Here is a 19,512-nt window from a genome sequence, read left to right as displayed (position 1 = left end):
CATGGTTCTGCTGACCGAGTCACCTTGTGGGACAAGCGCTGCTGCACAGAATCACATCCTCCATTAAGTACGCTATAAGAGTAGCACAGCTGTAGGCTTTCATTTTGAGATTACAGCTCTACTTCTTGCCTGGTGGTCCTACTAACAGGAGTTTGATTGAAGACCCTTGAGATTATGGTATTACAGGGTACACGGTTTGTGGTTTACAACTCATTTTAATGTAACTGCCTCTAAGATGGTAGAACCTCGGGGCTCATGGTACATTTCTGTGGTAATGCGATGTGGCTAATAAGACAGGTTATTCCTCCCGGTGTCTGGGAAGAAAGAAGGACAGGACCAAAAATCAGGAAGCGTAACGATTAATGAAATGGGTCTACAAAAGGAAGTGGTGCGGCTGCGTTTGCAAATAAATGAATTAATTGATCCTCTCCACAACTCAAATTAATCATCAGCAGAGCTTTATTGGGACATGTTTAATGTAATTACGACAGATAGGGGGGGGGGGCTTTTATGAGTTCTGAGAAAGGCAGTGGATGTAGTGAAATGTGGCAGGTTCTGTTAATTAAATCCTCACTGACTGGGCTCCTGTGACAGCCTTTACTTATTCCCTCAGTCACAGATAATGAATAATACACAGAGTCTGTGAGTCATTGTCGACAGCCTCAACTTTGATTATGTAGAGGTTGGCTGAAGTGCTGGGTGTTCGCAATTATCACATTCTGGCCTGTTAAGTGGTCACCTCAAAAACATACTGGCAGGATGCAACACTGATCATCAGGAGAAAAGGCGAGAGAAAAAAGACCTTTGACCAAAATTGTATGAAAGTCGGTACAAATATTTCGCTAAAGCAAGATCTCGTTAAAATAGTAATCTGATTCTACTACCTTTTGGGAGGCCCAACATATTTTTATGACTATTCTCTGAAGTTGATTCAATCACCATCTCGGTTCTAATCTCAGCGCAATTGCATCAGAGACTTGCTTTCTCCAACAGTCATAGTTGATAATGGGAGACGACAAAAACACAAAGGGCTTGTTCTTGCCTTAGAAAGATAAAGATACAGAAATGTGTACTACTACTGAACATGCCCTGACACTGTGAGTGTTGAGCAGCTCAACATACCTGAGTCGGAGCGTGCTCGTTTAGTCAACCTTCCCTTTGCAGAACAGGTTAAAAAATATTGATGCAGATGTAACGAATGTGAAAATCAACAGTGCCTTTGACAGCTGTAAGCAGAGCGATCAACCACAGCCTTGAGAAACACAGCTTAGCAGCTTAGTCAAAATGGGCCCATGCCTCTTAAACATGAGAAAAATGTCAAGCTTTCGGTGGATAGTGAGTAAAGCAGTTCTCCCCTGCTTTCTATGGCCCAGTGGGTAAGCCAAGAGGGCTTGGTGTGCAAATGTGTGAGGAAAAGGGGTCGGGGTGAAAGTACTCCCATTAGCCAGCTCATTGAGTGTAGGTATAGAATCCTAACATGCAGCAGGCCCATCCATCTATATCCAGTCAGGGCCTGGATAGTCGTTGACTTGTTGGCCTGCAGGGCTATAAGGAGGACCTTGCTCTTTACCTGCAGGAGCACAGGCCCAGGGTGTTGTTATTAATCACTCAAAGAAGAGGAAGCTGTCTGGTGTTTTTTGTGTCAATATTTTATTGGTCTTGTACGGAAATAAAAAAACACAATGTGAAAAAGATGCCATATGAGAAAAGCACTCAGTAGAACGCATACCTCCGCCAAGGCCCAACAGTAAATTCTATCAAGCTGCACCAAATGGAACACACTCATAGATATCGGTTCTCTAAATGTGCCTTGATTTCTTCCTCCAGATTTCTGGTGGGGGGAAATGCCCTCATAATGTAAAGAAAATCTGAGATCTGCCCCCAGATCTGTATGCGCACCATAAACTAATGGGTTCTTCCCCATACCGCAGCCTTCCCTCGAGTTTGTTTTTGTGTAATGTTGCAGACAAACAAAATAATCCAAGGAGTACCCCACTGAAAACAAGAGTATGCATCAACCGGGGTTTATCCTACAATTAAATGTGAAGACAAAAAATGTAATAAAAGTAAAATATAACAAATAATGTCACAATTTTTAATGAAAATTTATGATAAAGTGTTAATCTGATCATTTTTGAGGTTGTGTGTGTTTTAAAAGAGGCAAAAGATTAGAAACACCTACAATTGACAATAGAAGTAAATCAATTTGCAGAGCTTTATATAATATTGCTAATTGTGCTCTATTGTGCAGGGATTTCTATTTCCCTGGTGTGAGTGTCAATCTTTGGTTCCGTATGACACAGACGAAAGGAGACAGCCGCAGGCAGATGTATCCGACATTTAAGCATTTGCATGAAATCATCTATATGCACCGTACAATACAGGGTGCAATTATGAATCAAGACTAATAATATAAAGCAATTGTTCGATAGTTATGAAGCCAAAAGTAATTTTTCTCTTAGGTCCCGATGCCCATAATCGACGTGCAGATGAAAGTCAGAAGAATTGGCTCTACAGCAATGATTTAATATGGTTTCTTATTCGGCCCATTTTCAAATAGTCTGCTTTTGTCAAATGTTCATTCATTACTGATTTACAATTTACATTGTTATGGTTTCCCTGTGACATGGAGAGGAAATTGAATATTTAAATAAAAAATTATTTGTTATCAACTGTTCCAAGTTTGGGAGACAGGTTGTACTGAGCACAAACCATTTTAAAGTAAGAAAAACAGTATGTGGAAATGAACAGATGAATCTGATGCAATATTGCACTGTAGCTGTGTGCAGGGTTAAGAGCGTTCATATTAAGTAAGCATATGACTTTTGACCCTTAAATTATTAGTGTGATTAAGTATTAAGTGTGTGTGAGTGACCGTTTAGAAAGGAACATGAAAAATGTTCTCTGTTCGAATCATCAGAGCAACGGTGTACAAATGTAACAAAACAAAACAAAAAAACGTGATGTTGTAATTGAGGAAGCAGTGTGTCAGTGTGAATCGAATGCACGCATGATGAAAAACTATTGATAATCACATCGGACATGCTCTCACAAACAAATCTTGAGCACAATCTGTAATTGAATAATAAAAGCCAGTTGCAGTTGCCTGTGGCAGACGCTTAATAGCAGATGTCAATTCATGGACATTCTATTCTGTTCCTGACAATGTGCAGATATTACAGATATTAACAGAAATGCATGTCTTGTCACATCTCCAATATCTCCTCAGAAGCTGAGACAACATCCAGACGAGCAGTTCAATATGTCCTGACAATCGACAGTGGCCATAACTTCAAGTTTGAACACATCACTGCTCCGAACAGAAGTATGAGAGCAGCCAGAGAAAGCAATGTTTGGCAGTGAAAGTTATGTAGAGTAGATATATTAACATAAACACCTGTGCAATGCTGTGAAATCCAGTACAATAGCATTGTAAGAAGTTCTACCACTAGACAGCTAATAATGTGTTTTATTAGCTAATGTTTATGTCCGATGAGCGCGGTGCTATACTGGATATGTGCATGTGACATATTATGAACATAATCTCGTTTTTTCTGCACAGTTATCTTCAAACAAAGATAGTTTTTATTTCAGGGCTGTTATACTTCTTCCTAACATAGAGCAGGCAAGTGGACTTTTGCGATAGAGCACAAAAATTTGTCCAGATAAACTATGAGCGCTGAAGCGCGATGAGGGGGTGAGATGTTTTATGCACAGCTCAAGATTTCTCCCTCTGACAACGAGTACGTTTGAATAATTTCTTCAGCTTGTGAATTGTTATAATTTAGATCTAATACAGAGTTAAATTGATAAATTGTCAGAAAAAAGGAGTTAGCTAACAAGCACTTAGCCACTTTTACGGTTCAAACTCACATATTTAAATCTGTATCACCAGGAGCTGATATCAGCATCACGAATGGATCTGGTTACAGAAAGGTGGAGAATTTCATCTGCGCTTATTTTTGCATTTTTCTTTTCTTACAGCTTTCTGTAGATAGCAAATGTGTTCTTGAGAAACAAGTGTTACTGCGCTCTTTGAAAATCACTGGCCCACTTAAATATGGATACATTTGTCCCGGCGTGAGGTTAACCTTAACATATCAGGAAGTTTAGTAAGTGGTTGAGGTTATGGGATAACTTAGAGAAATGTAAAATCACAGTTTACTTATTAGGACAGTCTGTGTTTTGAGGTTTTGGAACCAATTACATGCAATCAACAATTTTCAACCATTTAGAAAGTGGTGGGAAACCCCAACAAGCTGCGCTGATCAAATGACTTTGTAAGAACAGCTCAAATTCATTGTTTGTGCTCAAAAAAACAAAGTTTGTGCAAACTTTGCACTAATTCCCACAATATTTGTCTTGGTTCTTCTGTTCTAGGAACTGCTTTTCTTTTGCTGTTTTTTATTCATTGACCTCTCTCTCCCACTCCCTCTCTCCCCTGAGGCTACAGACATGATCAGCACTGACAACGCAGACATACCCGACATCGCAGTCTTTACAGATACACCTTGCCAAAAGCACACAGCAATTGATGGACAAGTACAGATGATAAAATGTTGCCTCAAAGGAAGAACGACTCCATCCAGATGTCTTACCTATAACTCGCAAAAAAAAAGTGTCAAATAGCGGAGGATAGAATTGAGCAACCAGGATCAGTGTGGCTGGCGATTGATCATTTGAATGTTTATCATCAATTATATCGCATCCATCCTACCTTCAAACTGAAGATAATAACCTTGAGGGGCCTATTAAACAATTGACTTTTTTTTAATGATAATTTATTGATCACATGCAGAAGGGAGTGTCTTAGAGCTTCAGTCTTGCTCAAGGACATTTCGTCAGGGTGACTGTTGCTGATTAACGTCACAAAAACCATGTCACACTAAAGCCAATTGGAAAAATCTTTGTGCAAGGATGCAGAGAGTGGACTTTTGACAGAAGCTCGTATAATTTGTGACTGGCACACCCTTAATATCTTGAGAAACCGGTTATCTGTGTGACGATGCAATGAACTGACAGACATATCAAACTGTTTATCATTGTATTTTCTGGTTAATTTCTGTGAATAGGCTAACCTTCCAGGATAACCACATTTGGTTTGTGCTTATTCTGAATTTCCTGTGCGTTCTGTCTAAAAAAGGAAGTCGTATAAAGGTGCTACAGCCCTGAGCAAACCTAAAACAGTATTTGTCCTCCATCTAATGCTTGCCCTTGGAAGTAGGGATGTAAGGATGCAGATTGGGTGGCCAGCACAGTGATTTCACCTCGCCATATTGTGTGAGTCCTTGGGAGAAGCACGCAAAGACAGATGCAGTTTGTATCTGTCAGCCTGGATATGATCTACGACGCTGGGCCTCCAGCCAGCAGATGGTGGGAGAAATTAAATCTGTGACACCGACCGTCACAATGGAGCTTGGAAATACAGTGTTTGGGAGGTAGCGGCAGTCCACCTGCAGATTGGTGTGGGAGTGTGTGTATAGAGAAACATGTCCCTGAGTGCTTCTGTGTGCGTGCAAGTTTGTTCCTCTGTTTCCCTTCCCTGCCTGTTTTGAGAAATAACAGCCCTGCCTAAAATGGAAGCCAAACCTGTTCTAACAAACCTTCACGCCCTGCACCACTGTCATCAACAACCCACGGTATTTAATGTTAAACATGAACTGAACACTCACCTTATTTTAACAGCATGAGGGAACAGCTATTAAAATGGCAGCATACACATTACAGAAACCCACGAGCATTCAAAGAGAGACTCACAGAGCGGAAAAAAAGTAATGTGGGGGAATAGCCGTTACACAACAGACTTTATTTTTGGTCATTGTGGATGATTTGAATAGTGCAAAGGAAAGGAGAGGATTAAGTTGTCGGAGGAGCATGGCATAGTATTAAATCATTCCGATATACAGTAGCTTGTGTGTGTATTTATCTTGCCTGGGAAGAGGAGCTATGAGATTTCGATGCTGTTTATCCAGTCGGGTTTGTTGTCCGCTCTTGCCTGGCTCCTGAGATATTTATTACTGGCATTGTGTCGCAGTCATTTTCTGCCTGTGCACCAGGGACTATAATGCATGCCAGGCAAATGAAGGCCTTTTCTAACCGGTGAGGCTGTAATTTGTTTACTGCCACCAAACACAGGTCCACTACAGTAAACACAGTCAACACATCACAGCTAAACTAAATTCAATTAAGTTTTTTCTTGGAAACAAACACTCTTTTAACACTGGTGTATAGTTATGGCCACCATTTTCATCTTAACATTAAAGAGGGATGTGATGGACTCATATGACAACTCTCTATAAACAAGGAACAAATATTTGATGTTTGATTTCAACGAGCAAAGGGTTATTTTTTCAAAAGGAGGATCTTTGAATTCTTGCATATTTCTTGTTTGACCTTTAAAAGCATAAAACAAATTCCCCTCGACATAACAAGTTCAGGAAGGAGTTGCCAGGGAAATTCAGCAAAAGGTGTGCAGCTGGTCTGAAGGAGAAGCTTTCTAATTCATATTCAGACGGCGGAGGATTCCAGTAATGAGAGGGTCTTTTGATCTGGTACCATTAGATAACATTCCTCCTTTCCAGAGACAGGTCCGCTGTCTCCCAGAGGACAAGCGCATGTTCTCCAACGCAGCAGAGAAGTCACGGAGTATATCCAGTTTCTGCTCATATTTGAGGAATTTCCTCGAGTCACAGCGAGTTTCGCAGCCATCAGTTTGACAATTTTATTCTTGTTTGAGCTTTTTATTTTCTTTTGGGGGAGTTTTGCCAGAGAAACTTCACAAGAGCAGTTCAGCAGATGAGGGTTAGGATGTTCACTTTCCAGGGGTTTGATGGGATATTGGATTAATAAAAGGACTACAATCGCTTTGGCTGGAGTAAAGATTTATGCCTTTCAACCACTTGTGTTATTCTGTGAAAGTACAGAAGTGATGCAGACCAAACAGTAATGTGAGCCATTTGGTTCTCATCCCATAAAGGGGAAATAAAAATCCAACATTTGTGTCTGAGCAGTGTTGATTTCTCTGTGATATGTGACCTCCAATTAAACGTTTGTGCTGAATCCCCTCACTGAGAATGATTGTTTCATTTTACTTGGATAATGTGACATATTATTTTTAAGATACGTGTGACGTTCTGTGGAGAAGTTTCCCAGGACTTGTCAGTGCTGTAATTCCCTGGTTGCCGATAGAGGCCAATTAAAACCATGTACTTTTAAGGATTTCGCCATGAGCTATTTCATTAGAATTTGAATGTGGTTTTGTTAAAAAGAAAACTGTCAGCTTCCATATGTGCAAACAATCACTCCATTCATTGCACCAGGGAGCCTTCATCAGTTTTCTCATCACCATTAGTGTTGTGTGATGGTTCTGACACCACCTCAGTCATTTCTCGATCTGAGTCATTGCATTTCACATTTTACATGCTCCTCAATAGTTAACAGCAGTGAAAATATGAACTATTGCCTCTCGACATGGAGAGATGGCAGCACACTGCTTTTAAGACTGATGTTGTGAGCAGAGATGTCTTTTCTGGCCAGCAGTAGCTTATTTCATACATCACAGAGACAAGCACCATTTACCTGGACATTTACTGAGGCAGTTCAATTCAAGAGGGGTGCTCAAGGTCAGAACATCAGCATCGTTACCCAAGTAATGAGTCATTGTTCCCTCTGGTCATCTCTCTATAATACTCTACGACGTCATAGCACAACCGCCACCACACTGTCCTCTGTGTTTACCAAAGATAGGAGACACGCAGAGAATAGATACAGGGGTAGATACACACTGAAAGAATAATAAATAAAAAGTGATAGAACACAGGAGGTAGAAACAGAAGTAAAAGAGAGGGGAAGAGAAACAGACATGAAAGACTGATGGGAACAATGATTATAGACTCAGAACCCTCAGATGTTGACTTAGTGTGACAATTTTAGAAGAACACAACTCACAACTATGCTTTTAGTTCAACCATACACACGCACACAATAATGAGGAATTGCTGAGCTGACTTTGGGCCTGTATGTAAGTCTCAGCGGAGTGACCTCTCGGGCAGGGGCGTGAGAACCACGACTAACAAAGAGCGGGGCTGTTACAGCGTGACAGAATTACATAGTGACTCGAGACTCATGACTAAAAAGGTGCTCGAGCTTCGACTCAGCTATGAAAACATGCCTTAGCAGCTTCACGCAGGTGAGCGACGGGCTAAACTACACAGAGCCCAGCCTCCAATCATCTGCTCAGGTTAAGTAAACAAGAGAGGCACCATTCATCACCGCGGACATCTTCTGTTGGCCTACAGTCAAGAACAGGTTCAGTATAACAAGCAGGTTGACACGTATGCAACTGGAATTTTCCGGATATTCTATAGAGGGATTTCTTGGCATGGTGTTTCATAAGAAGCAGACACAAAAGTAACTTAGATGCAGTGAATTACACTAAAACATTACAAGCAAATGATCAGGATACTGGGATACATTTAAAGTAGTATCAGTGTGACTGTCATAATCCATATTTCACATGATTGGCATAAAAAAATAAAGAGCCACTATATGAAATAATCATAATTAATGTGCAACCTTCCTTTGCTCAGCTAAAACCTATAATCCAGATCGACTTAGTGGTATAATGACATTCTTCTTAATGGGCGTGCTCAATGACAACTTCTTGCAGATGCAAAAGAAACGTGCACTTTAAGTCACAGGGGGGGGGTGTCTTTTCTTTTATAGCTTCACTTTTTGCCCTTTATTTATTCAGGGTAGGTTGACAGAGAAGAAGCATATTTTTCAGCAATCCTCAGCTTCTTTTTTTTTTTTTTCCCTTAACACGAGCACACCTGAAGAGCTCCCTGCGGTTTCTTCAACGCTTTCTCCAGATTCTATCACTCTGTCCAAGATTGGAGGCAGAAACATTCTGACGTGACTTTTCAAACCTGCAGGCTATCACGAGCCCATTAAGGAGGGGGATCATTAGTCTCAGGCTGTTTGGTGCTGCCCCACCGTTTTCTTGTGTAGCGCTGCTGATATGAACTTGATGTATCGCTGCGTTACAAACAATAGTCCAAAAATAGAGCCCAAATGACGGCAATGCTCAGTGAGGGAGTGCGTGTCTGCGTGTTTGTGAATATATAACATGCATGAAAGTGTGTTTGTCTGTGGGTTTGTGTGTGCACGTATGAACACACTCTGAGTTGTCCAGCACATCCTCGGGGTTGTGGGTGAGCCGATTCAAGGAGTTGTTGTGATTAAATATGATGTGAGGTTCTTTTCCAGCCTCTGTAGCTGCATTAAAAACACAAGTCTTCCTCTAACTCTAACATATTCCTTAACATTTGTAATTCAAAGTAGGCTGTGCTAATGAACACTGACAGCATGACTGTCAAATGTTCTGTATCACATGAACTGTTGCTAACTGATGAATACAATTACAACAATTATAAAAACATATACAGTTAAATCTGTGGGAAGATACTTTTAATAAACGATTCCAAAATAAAATCACAGCAACAGGCCTTTAAGATTATTATTATCAGTTTTGACAGGTTGTTTACTTGCAACGCACATAACAAGTTGACGTCGTCCTCTTAGCCTCCTGGTGTGGATCTAACTTTGCCTTGACAAAGCTTCAACACAGACGACAACTTCACCAGCCACTCGTTTGCTTTGGCTGTCTGCCATGTCACCCTGTGCAGGTAGCGTAGAAGTGACTTGCCTGAGCTTGTAGGCTGAGCGCAGCTGTCCAAAGTATTTTTTTTTTCTTCATGAACCTATATTATTTTGGTTTTGAGAGACGAAAACAATGAGACTAAAAAGTGGCTCAACTATGTGAAGAGGAGATTATTATCACAGTGAGTACTAATTAAAGCAGCTTTAAATATGTGTATGACATGAAAAAGCTAATGGGGAATGTTTTCTTTTTGTTGAGAGTTTAAAGACTGTGTCATAGCTGGAGGGTGGCACATGGTGGTTAGCACTGACGCTTTTATCTATGTGTCTGTTGTACACTGCCTCTCGCCAATGTTCGCTGGTTTGGCTCCATCAGTCCCTTGCAACCCTCAAAAGAATCAGCGGTATCGATAATGGATGGATGAAAAATACTTGTACTTGCACATGAGGCTCAGGCCAAAAAAAAGATGGTGTAGCCATGGTTAAAAGTCTGGTTACCATTCAATGTGAGTATACAGTATATACACAGAAACCCCATCGTACGGCATGTGTTCATATGTTACTTGACTCCGAGATAAACCGCTCCAACACACAGGATCACAGAGAGAAGACGACTTCACGCTGCAGAGGACAGTTTCTCACTGTTGAGTAAGACGGCTGTCTGTCTCTCTGTTGCACTTGTACTGAGGGAATCTGTACTATTCTCCTACTTTGCCCCACAACACTAACACTGTGATTAATCCCATCTCATTCATGTGCACGACATGTCATGTTAGTGCTGTTTGTTTATGCAGACAGCTTTCCTCATGATATAGTGCAAAGGAAGGGTAGCGAGAGGAAAAAACTTTTCTTTGAGCAAGAGAAAAGTCCCTTCGGGAAGATTACGCAAGCCCAGCCAGTGATATCATCAAATCAGCGTGGATGGAGAGAAGAAGGGAAGGGTGGGTGTTATGACGACAGAATTCAAACTGGGGACAGAAAGGCTGTGTCTGAATGAGGGGGGATCTGCTTTAATACCAGTGTAATGGCTATGGACAGCAGTAATCCCCCCCCCCCCCCCCCGGCTAGCTCTGGAGCTTTTTTTTCCCTGAAAGTTTCTAATGAAATCAACTCCTGTGGTGACCGGCGCCCACATGACAAAATTACAATCAATTAAAGGAGAAATTCCTGTCCGCTGCTCAGTGATATGGACGGCTGAGCAGGGAGAGGTGCAGAACCCCTGTCCACATGAATCACATACATTAACTTGTTATGGGTGGGATGACGATGAAGGTCTACAGATGTCAAAGCAGCCTGCAGTCACGGAGGGGGGGTCCTCTATGTGGAAAACACTAAGTAGGGCATTATTCTTTAAGTTCTCAGTGACACACAGGATTTAGATGAGACAATTGATTAGATAATTGTGTTGATATGGCTTTGGCAGGGGATTCAGCTAAAGCCATTGCATAGGGAAGTAGGATGCTTTATATGGTAATCATAGATTCAGAGTCATACATACTGAATTGCTGAAATTGACAGAATATTGTTTAAAAACACATTCTCTAAATTTTATTTAAATATGTGTTCTTCTAAGACACCAGCAATACCAGGAATCCACAGAGCTAGCAAATGTTTATGTGTGTGTATTATTAAGGCAAATATAATGGAATTTGGCAGCAGCAGCAAGAGAAGAAGGAGTTAAAGAAAAGAGTGAGACTGAAAGCAAGATGGAGGGAAAAAAGAGACTTATCTTACCTTCAAGCACTGTAAGCTTAGCACTGGTGTTGATCTCGCCAGCACTGTTGGTGGCTGTGCACTCGTAAATGGCTTCATCTCGGTGTGTGCGCAGTGGCTGGATCCGCAGCACGGAGCCCGAACCATCATCAAACTCAATCACCTAGGAGAACCAGAGGAAAACAAAAGGGCAGAAATGTTATTTTGAGGGGCTCGAGTAAATCGCTTCATTGCAACATGTAAACAACATCCATTACTACTCTCAGGTGACGGTTTTACAGATGTTTTTGTTTCTGATATGAGAAAAAGGATTTTAACGTTTGCAAATGTTTCAGCTTGACCGGTTTGTTAAAGGCCTGTTTTCACTTCCTGCTGCAGAATTAGATTTTTCAGGGGTAGAGTCTGTCTTTCCCACAAAAAAATGGCAAATGAAATTATTTTTCCCCCCAAAACATTCATCTTGAATAAAACTGTCTCAATTAAATTGAATCAGTTGTGGTATGTAGAGTGAATGATAATATGAAATCAAATCAAAACATATCGATGCACAGCAGAACCACAAGGAAGATCATATCCAGGCAAACCAACCAGGAGCTTAAACCAATAGTCCTCCCAGCTGCCATGGCTACATTACATTACAGAGGAAACACTGGTCAGAAACAGTGTGAGATCCCACCTAAGGCTCTTCCTTCTCTTTCTATGGGTTCAAAAGGGGGAGGGAAAATACATTAGGTAATACATCAAGGGGATGCAAGGCCAGAGATGGTGGAGCTGAGGAACAGAAGGGGAAGGGTGAGGGTGTGAAAAGATTGAAAGAGATGAAGCGGACTTTATAAATCAAGATGGGAGGAGATGGTAGAGAAGGGAAGCCTGTCTATTCTTGCTTAGGGAAGAGAAGAGCCGGTGTGATGCTCAATAACAGGGCAATTGAGTGTCTGTGCTGTGGGAGAGGAGACTCTGTGTGAATGCTGCGAGCGCATGTGCATGTGTAGATGAATGTGCGGACGAGTCATTAATGAGAGAGGGTTACAGAGGCTGTCTGACGCCCACGCCTGAACAATGTTTTGTCACGTGGGTTGTGTTTGTGCCTGACCGTGTTTACTTGAGCGCATGCGGGTGTGCACGGGGAGTGTTCAGAGATCTGGGAATCGCACATGAGTGCTCACCTCAAAGCGCTGGGAGCTGACTTTCTTGCCTTTCTTCATCCAGGTGATTCTGGGCTTGGGCTCCCCAGTGGCCTGGCACACAAACGATGCAACTCCGCCCGAGATACCCGTCTGGTCCTCTGGGGATTTGACGAAACTTGGCAAGCCTGAGGAGGACAGAGAAACGGGGGCAGAGGGAATTAGAGAATGATAAAAAAAAAAGAGGGAGGGAAAGAAGTCAATGACAGGGAGAGAGGTGAGGACAAAGGAGAGCAGAAGGGAGGGGGAGAGGTGAAGGTGATGTTAGTCACGTCAGCATGTAAAACGTGGTTGTCTATGGGTAACACTTTCTCCACACAAATGAGGTAACCCATGCAGGTTTTGTTGTTTCACACAACCTCAGTCTCTTTGTGTTCCAGCCTGCCACTGTATCATGGTGAATTTCTTGCTTTTGTTTCAGCACCATTTGAAAAAGGGCAAAGTCTGTCACAAACACATTGAAGTTGTTATATCTATTTAATATAACAGGAAAAGAGACATAATCAGAGAATACTCGTCCCCGAAATGTAAAAAAAAACATGTAGAAAACAGCTTGTAAATTCAAATTTTTGGGAGTTAACCAGTTTATTTAGCATTTCAACAGGATCCAATTGAGGCTTCTATTGTGTTTTGATTCTGAAATGTCTTTGAGTTCATTCCAGATGATGTTTTTTTATAAACACACTATAGATTACCTTGGTGAACACTTCTAAACCTGGTTCCTATGTTTGCCTTTAGGGTGTTTTTACCCAGTACCACACCCAGCGTCATTGTTCACAAGACAATGGCGTGCATGTTTCAGTGACAGCCCCGTCTTAGTTTACATGATACTACAATAAGCACACCTATGCGCCAAGCTATGGCTGCCATGCTTTATGCTTTATTTACAACCTCAGATGTGCATAATACAAGCCGGCTTCAAAAACATAACTCGCTGTCCTTATTACCAGCTCTGTCAGCTTGTGTTTCATCTCCAGAGTCATTAAAGAGGGAGGTGGGGAACACCTAACCCGCAGTTATGACGAACAGACCGCCCCGTAGAGACACGCACAAACGGGTGAATCATTATGCTGTGTACACAGAGGAGACGCCAGCCTCCCCTTGCTGAGTACACACTGGGGAAAATCCAGCAATGGCTGCCACCATTCTTTTCCTTTTTATGTCTTCTAATATAACATCGGGTAGAGGCTGGGTGTCGGGTCAATATCTAGTTTGGATAACATTGTACCAGGTTGTGGTATAGATGGGACTGTTAGTGAGCACATTCTCCAGGTCTTATATTATCACCCTCTGCCCTTGCTTGGCTGTAGAGAGAGTGGTGGTGCTTGCTGTCTTTGCTCTAGGACATCTTTGAAGGGGAGCTTTCAGTGCACAATAAAAGGGGGGATGCAGGCAGTGTGCGCATACATAACCGTTTCATGTGAGATGCTTATACACATTCGAATGCAACTGGATCTACGGACAGAGTAACTGAGGTACGAAATGGGCTTTAGGATTAATTTACAAATATGTGTATGCTTTATACTGAGAATAGAGGAATATAGCTGTTATTGAGAAGAGAGTCATGATATTACAAGAATAAAGCAGTGATTTAATGAGAAATAAATCACAATATAACGAGGGGGAAATAAGAAGCTAGGAGAACATGTGCTCTTCCGAGTTCCAATCACATTCAAAATCTAAATTATTGCTAATATCTTTGTTTCTTGAGAATCTATGAAACCCCTTTGATTCTTTATTCTGTTATTTTTAAAACTAAAGAGAGGCTCCATATTCCTCATATTATTGTGAGCGACAGCCTGATCTGCTCATGTTCCCTCTCTAAAATAACAGTCTGTCATAAACACATTCTTACAAAAAAATAACATCAGCAGTTGTCTTACTTCTTAAGCCACATTAATTGTACACACAAGTATCTGGACAGGTTGGTTGTCACATGTGATTAAAGATAGTACACGTAACAGCAGGGATGCACAGCAGAAACCCCACCTCTTCTCAACTTTAAAGGGTAAAATGTAAGCATCTATCTGGCATTATTTATTCTGTTTGTAATCTGTTTTGTGTGTCTAAACCACTGTCAAATAAGTGTCACATTTGCAGAACAGATTAAAGCTAATATGGTCTTTTAAAACCAATCACGATAAGCTAACCGTGACAAACAAAAACACAATCAAATCCACAGCATTTTACACAACAGTGATAAGTTGAATTGCACTGCGGTATGGTGCAAGGGTAGGCCGTTACACGAGCCTGGCGATGCACAACTATCCAACACGTTCATCCACCCATCTGTGACCTGTGACTCTTCCTAGTGCCTAATCCCACCTGACATTTGAATGATATTTTACCCCTGGTTCTCCCTGGGACCAGATTTAGACTGCAAAGGCACAATAATAAATCCTTTTCTACAACAAATCGTGGCTGAGGCGCACACACAGCCAGCAGCATTAGTAATGATTCAGGCCTGATACGCTTTAAAGAGTGTGTGCCTGAGCATGCATCAGTACATGCATGGATGGTGAGTTGGAATCCCTGAGACCTGATTATCAGCAGTAGTTCCTGCTAACATCTGCCCGTAAGCGGGGGGGATCAAGCAGCATTAAACAGTTCTCGGCACATGCTTCAAATTAAGGATGCAAACTCATGTTCTGCCACAAACATTTAACTGAGGAACCGGATGTTTGGAATCATAAGGATTTTAGGGATAAGTGGAGGAAAAGGGCAAACTGGCCCTTGCTGAGCCTTTCCTGTATTAATCCTCTTAAACAAGCTTCCCTTGAATTTTGATAGTTGACCTGTGACTCTTAGGCGAAACTGTGGCAAATTCTGAGCTGTCCAATGTTAATACAAGAACTGCCAAGCATCAAATCACAAGATCTCAAAAAAGGTCTGCGCTGACCCCAAACCCCAGACTTGTGGACAGGGTTAATTATGTCCGAACACACTTGAATGGAAGGGCAGAGGTATTTATTTTTTCCACAGAGACTCGGCTGAGTTCCTCCATCACTGTTCCACCACTGGTGGGTGAGGATATTGAACTCTTCGGTTTGTCAGTTCTTTTCTTAGAGAGACAAAATCCACACTCTACCCTTTTTTCTCGCCTGTGTCCCATTTTCCTGGCTGTCAGGCAGTTGTCACATGAAAACAATGGCGGGGACGAGGTGGAAAACACATAAGCCTACCTATGCAAATCCCTCTCCCTACCACTGACTGCAAGCTTTGAGCCACACTCCTAAGCTTTGATACGTCACATTCAAAACTCCTGTCTTGACACACAAAGCTTTAACGCTCTCCTCTCACTGGCAGAGAGTAGAAAAGTGCTGCCACATCTGTCAGACCCAGCGATGGTTGTAAGACGCCATGGATTCCAGGGCTAAGGTTATCGACTCATGAGTGCCTGATGCTTACCACAGTAATTTATTCACACTAACCAGATCAAGGCATCGCTCTAATTACGGCAACTACCACGTAAAGACCTAAACAGGTTATCTTCATCACTATCAAAGCAGATAAACATGTCTGAATTACAACTCAATCATTGAAACCACTGGTTTTAATGACCAAATTAATGCACCAGAAAGATCAAAAAGTGATTCACATGCAAAACAGTGTTGTTGTACACGAACTGCAGCATGGCTGAAAAAAACACAAGCACATTTTTAACAAGAGCAAAAAGGCTTTCATGTTAAAAATAATGAATGAAATAAAGGTTTTAATCCAAGCAAAAACAATACAGAGTGAAAACCCAATTTTTGGGGGACTAATAAGGTGTTTCTTGTAACTAATTATAGAGTTGTTAGGGAAATTAATTCTAATGCCTGTAAATGTTTAATGTTTAAAAGCGTAATACAAAATGAAACGGTTTAGTGTTCATGATTTAGTGTGTGCACGAGGCAGAAGTAATATTACATGTAACAAATATGCATACGTGTACCCTGACATGGATTCCAAATTTGACCTGGAGGGCATGGTATTGACAAGTCTGCATAGACAGCACTGAAGGAGAATACAGAGCTGCTGACTGCTCCATGTGTGGGATTAAACAGCTTCTCTCAGTTAACCTAATGCCTTCAGTTCTATCTGTGGGGCTTCAGATCGTTAGAGAGATGAAAAGGTGAGGGGGGTTTCCCAAACTCCAGCGTTGATACAGGTGTGCTTTTCTTCAATAGACAGACAGACACTACACCAGCTGTCCCTGTACAATAAACAGCGAATGACTGTGAAGGGCAAATAAACCAGCATTGTGCAATGAAGGTGTAAATGTCTTTTTGTTTTCAGTCCACCAAATTTCTATATGCACGGAAACACACAGCAACATAAGACTGTTCCAAACCAGCTAAAGGAGCTAGCAGTTGTTGGCCAGTAAACACAGGAATCAGGCCTCTCCTTGCTCCTCTACTGTTGACGTCATTCACTCGAGAATGGAGTGAAGAGACCAAACGAAAAGCACACACAGTAACAGCTTTGCGGGTGGTTTCCCTTTTTTCTATTCCTCTCTACTTCTATTCTACTCCTGTCTTTGTTTTTATTCTTTAGGACCCACGCAAATGAGATGAGTACTTGACGTGTGTGTGTGTGTGTGTGTGTTTGTGTGTGAGGCTCGTAATAAATGCAGAGACAGCAGGGAGAGCCAAACAAATAGCTCTTGTGTGGCTTACAATTAGTGTATTCCCAAGCCCGCCACAGTGCCCAGAGAGAGCTACTGTGTGAGTGTCGAGTATCAGGGATCGATACACACGGGGCAGAGAGAAAACCATTAATTCTTATTAATAATGGATTAGCAAGTTATCATTTTCATGAGGCAACACTTAGTGGGAATTTGTCTGATGGCATCAGCACTGGTTGTTTTAATGGAACACTTCCATTAACGCCTTTTCAGGCCATTAGTATGCAACTTGTTTGCAATTAATTCCATATAAAGCTGCCTGCACTGCGAGTAATATACCCCGGTAAAGTCAACTGCACTTCAGGCTGTTTGTTTAAACCAATAAACATCATGTTTGCTATCTGCACTTCTGCTTTACACCATGGAGCATTGTCATAATTTGTTTTCCAAAAGACACGTGTATAGTGCGACCCAAGGACTGAATAATGTGAGGGAGGGTTTCACATAATCATTTCACTTTAGTTGAGGGATTTCAGGTCAAGATGATTTATTTCTATTATCCAGTTTTTAAATTTTAATCTCTAAAATCTGTGAAATTGATATCACCTTATAAAGAGTCATAAAGAGCGATGCAGCTGCCCCATTCACCATAGTCCATCAACTCCTCCACTTGTTCTTGCTGAGTCAGCCGCACCACATCGTTCGCCTCGCTGTGAACTGGCGCACACGATGAATAGGTGATTGAGAAAATATCTTCAGTCTAAATATTTGAAGTTTGATCAGAACTTCAATGAAATCGCAAGAGCAATGTGATTAATCATCACTGAGATACTGTACTTAAGACAAAATGTCTCAACCTGTACAGGAGAAAAGGGGGAGAAAAACATGAAACTTTCAATACCCTGTAGACCATGAAGACGAGCTTTCTATCAGGCCTTCAAGCCTTGTGTGAATTATTCAAGACAGTGGAGAAGAACAGGAACTCTAAGTGCAATTACCCTTCACTCCTCTCTTCCCAGTGTGAGCAACATTAATGTAATGGCTTTCATCTTCTCAAGCCGATTATGAAAGAGGGCGGCATCTCTCAACTCTGCACTCTTCCTCTCCTCTCGTCTGTCAGTCAATGTATGAAATAAAATAAAAAAATCCACAATGAGCTTTGCTGACCTGAGCCTGGAGTGGGCATTTACAACAACTGTTTAAAAACGTGCGAGAATAAACGCTTCATTGTTTTCTCTTTTGATGCCGAGGATGTGGGTGTTCCTGGTATCACACGATTGGGAGTCAGAGGTTTTATATTACCTGTGGTATTTCAACTGGCGCCCTACCTAGATCTATTCAAAGATGACTCACTACCTGTGGCTGCTTTCAACCCACCTCATTCCTTAAGGGAAAGTTTTAACAGCCATTAGATAAGGGCAGAAACTGCTCTGGGTTTTTCTTTGTTGTCCTCTCACAAAAGCACTACTGTTGGATACATATTGAAAAATATACAACTTCATGCTGTTTTGAAATTATGGTAATAAAATGAGAGCAAACTATAGTTTATATTTTACGGCTTCCTTTTCTCGACGCAAATACCATAATTGCCTGCTGGTTGGAGACTCACCATATAATTAACTGAAAACAACCACTGCAAAGTCTGAAACACAATGTGGACGATTCAAATGTAAAATGCAAAAACCAACAAACAAACTCTCTATGAAGTACTGTATGAGGCCTGAACCTACAAGAAAAGCCTGCTAATGTGTCGCCAGAACTGCAGCGCTCATCTGCATAACCCTGGGGCTACATCACCTCCGATGTTCATTTAGCTCACTTGATGAAATGTTCTCATTTGCACTGTCGTGATACTAAGTGTTTTTTCCATTTTCGAAACTGAAGGACGACTGACTGCTGTATTTGAAGGCATGTGTGGGCGGCTAACTGAGTGTCAATCTGGGGACACTTGCATGCAAAACAAAATACGATGAGGGAAAAGTTCATTTTCAATGCAGCTTGAATATGGAATTAAGCATATAGTGTGGCACCTTTATAATGGAAATTCAAACCACTCTGTTAAGCTGCTGTGGGAGTTTGAAGGAAGACTCAGGCAACTGGTGGGGGGGGGGGGGGGGTTGTTAATGGTGCTGTGCCAAGACCAATGGTCAACTCGGCTCGGACTCTGACATTAATAAACCAGTGTGGGGAAAATGTTAAGTGTGTTAAGTGATCCCGGGAGGGGGCGGGTTAGGGGCTAAGCTGCGGAGCTGCCTCCCTGCTTCTTCGGAGCTTCCATTTTGGGGTTAGCTCATCATCCATCACCACGCTCCCCCTTGTGACCCCACTAACCTCATTAATTTACCTCCC

General features: G+C 41.6%; 1 protein-coding gene across 19 annotated transcripts in view; it reads right to left on the bottom strand.

Annotated features, from left to right (window-relative positions):
• LOC109638972 (receptor-type tyrosine-protein phosphatase F) overlaps positions 1 to 19,512 on the bottom strand; it is a 157,438-nt gene that overhangs the window by 78,594 nt on the left and 59,332 nt on the right. For all 19 annotated transcript variants that reach the window (XM_069510788.1, XM_069510789.1, XM_069510779.1 and 16 more), the window contains 2 exons: positions 12,540 to 12,685; positions 11,395 to 11,536 (listed from right to left, as the gene is read on the bottom strand). In XM_069510788.1, the coding sequence (XP_069366889.1) occupies positions 11,395 to 11,536; positions 12,540 to 12,685 (288 nt within the window). The remainder of the gene's footprint in view (positions 1 to 11,394; positions 11,537 to 12,539; positions 12,686 to 19,512) is intronic.

The sequence above is a fragment of the Paralichthys olivaceus genome, chromosome 16 (assembly GCF_024713975.1).
Source record: "Paralichthys olivaceus isolate ysfri-2021 chromosome 16, ASM2471397v2, whole genome shotgun sequence".
Classification (NCBI taxonomy): Eukaryota; Metazoa; Chordata; class Actinopteri; order Pleuronectiformes; family Paralichthyidae; genus Paralichthys; species Paralichthys olivaceus.
Note: the sequence above shows the minus strand (reverse complement) of the source record. Positions and strands in the feature narration are given on the sequence as shown.